This window comes from Poromitra crassiceps (assembly GCF_964638095.1).
Source record: "Poromitra crassiceps genome assembly, chromosome: 11".
Taxonomy (NCBI): domain Eukaryota; kingdom Metazoa; phylum Chordata; class Actinopteri; order Beryciformes; family Melamphaidae; genus Poromitra; species Poromitra crassiceps.
Window position 1 is genome coordinate 34,358,516 of NC_139643.1, and position 2,500 is coordinate 34,361,015.

Below are 2,500 nucleotides of genomic sequence, written 5' to 3' on the forward strand. Positions count from 1 at the left end.
TGGAGATAAGGCTTATCATGAAATAGAATTAGTTACACCGTCACTTAGATTTACTTTGAACTAAAAGGTTTCTCAGCAGTATAAATTCTCATTATGCATCTTCAGTTTTTCTTCAAACTCAAACAACAAGACTTTTCTTAATCTATTTTTTATGCATCTTCAGTTTTTCCTGTCAAGTAAACAGTTTTGCCAGAAACTCAATTGAATGGTTTCTCTCCTGTATAACTTCTCATGTGTCTCTTCAGAGACTTGTTCAACTGAACTACTTTCCACACATTGAACTTCAACAAACAAAGACGTTTCTTAGTCTATTTAAAAAAAAAAAATTTTTTTTTTTTTTTTTTTGCGATATGAGATTTCATCTCAACGATACATATCGTGACGTTTTACTATCGCGAAATTTCGTGGGACGATATATTGTGACACCCCTAGTGTTGGTAGTATAAGTCTACTGTAGATTATTGGTTGTGTAGGAGAGTCTGTTTCTGCTAAGTGTTGAGAGCCGGTGTGGAGGGGTCATTCTGGGACACACAGACACCTACTGCTGAGCAGTGATGTAGTAGGAAATAAAAAGGTGGATAAACAACTATGATCTCTCTCTCTCTCTCTCTCTCTCTCTCTCTCTCTCTCTCTCTCTCTCTCTCTCTCTCTCTCTCTCTCTCTCTCAGAGGGAGGTGGGCTGGCGCCCGGAGGCCAAGCGTCTGTTGCTGCTAATGACCGACCAGCCATCCCACCTGGCGCTGGACAGCCGGCTGGCGGGCATCGTCACCCCACACGACGGCCTGTGTCACATGGACAACAACATCTACACCGAGAGCACCAGGATGGTGAGAGGAGCTGACATTTATCCATACTGGGAACTAAACGTCTGGCTCTCAGGAAGAATAATAGACAAACAGGGACACAGTCTGACAGGTCAACCAAAGTAAATAGTGATGAGAGAGAGGTCAAATGGACCTTATCAGGGATGCACAGATGTGAACATTTTAGCCAATACCAATATTAACGTTGCTGTTATGGCCGATAAACGATATTTAATGGTGTCGATATGATCTGTATGAAAACAAGTTTCAACACATCAACGCTGAATTTGAAAAAGCAATGTCTTTCTTTTTCTTATTTCCAAAACATTTGGAAAAGCCCATAAATCATAGATTTACCCCATTGTTTCCTCTCAATATGAACATTTTTGCTGATAACGATAACTGATGTAACATTGCTGTTATTTTGCTCATCGGACTGATACCGATATATTTAAAAAATATCGGCCGATACAAATATAATTATTACCAATATATTGTGCAACCCTAGACATTATATTGATGTTTACCTCATGATGTTCATTCATTGAAGGCCATAGTTTACCTCACATTTTTATTACCAAAACTGATCACAATGAATGGGCCTCTCATATACAGAAATGCATGCACACATTCCTCTTTGTTTCAGGACCACCCCAGTCTGGGCCAGTTGTCTGACAAGCTGCTGGAAAACCACATCCACTCCATCTTTGCTGTGGAGAAGCTGCAGTATCAGTGGTATGAGGTAATCTCTCTAAAGCAAGCACACACAAACACATACTGTACAAACACAACCTGTAGGTTGTGTTTGTGTATATATATATATTGTGTATATATATATATATATATATATATACAGTATATATATATATATAACCCTCATCTCCCTGTCCCTCTCTAGGAGCTGGTTGGTCTGCTGCCTGGCTCCTACCTGGGCAAATTGGGCCTCTTCCAGGCCCCAAACCTCATTGAGCTGGTGGTGGACGCATACAAGGTACTGAGCACCACACAGCCACACTCAGCACCACACAGCCACACTGAGCACCACACAGTCACACTGAGCACCACACAGTCACACTGAGCACCACACAGCCAACAGGGCTCCGTGCCGGTTCCGGTTCCCGAACCCAAATTTGAACCGGCCGGCGCGTTCAGACCGAAGAAATTATTGGTTCGGAACCTGAAAAGTTGTTTCTTAGCGGAACCAAAAAATAGTTGGTTTTTCCTTGGGAACCGTGACATCATTAGTGGGCGTGTCTCATTCTAGGCTGTGAAAACAAGCAGGAAGGAGAAGAAGGCAGTGACAACATGGAGAAAAATAATTTGCAGTGGTCTCCTGAGGAAACCAAATGTTTAGTGGCGATTTGGGCATCTACCGAATCTCAAGAAAAGCTAGAAAGCAGTACAAGAAAGAGCAAGTCGTATGCCGAACTTGCGGAAGAGACCAACCCAAGGCTGGGTTCACTCGAACGCCAGACCAAATAATTAATAAACTTAAAAAACTGAAGAAGGACTACCGAATAATGTCCTCCCACTTTGGTTCCGCTTAAACTGGTGTGAACACGGGCTGGTTCACCAGAAAGCCCCAAGGTTCTGAGACTCCAGAACGGAGCCGGAGCCAGAACCAGACCCGTGTCTGTCTGAAAGCACTAACGAGCACCACACAGTCACACTGAGCACCACACAGTCACACTGAGCAC

General features: G+C 42.9%; 1 protein-coding gene across 1 annotated transcript in view; it reads left to right on the top strand.

The window, feature by feature from the left end:
• LOC310784752 (integrin beta-8-like) overlaps positions 1-2,500 on the top strand; it is a gene marked incomplete at both ends in the record, with an annotated part of 23,071 nt that overhangs the window by 11,536 nt on the left and 9,035 nt on the right. Inside the window, 3 exons of the mRNA XM_083645787.1 lie at positions 669-827; positions 1,450-1,545; positions 1,702-1,794. Of these exons, the coding sequence (XP_083501913.1) occupies positions 669-827; positions 1,450-1,545; positions 1,702-1,794 (348 nt within the window). The remainder of the gene's footprint in view (positions 1-668; positions 828-1,449; positions 1,546-1,701; positions 1,795-2,500) is intronic.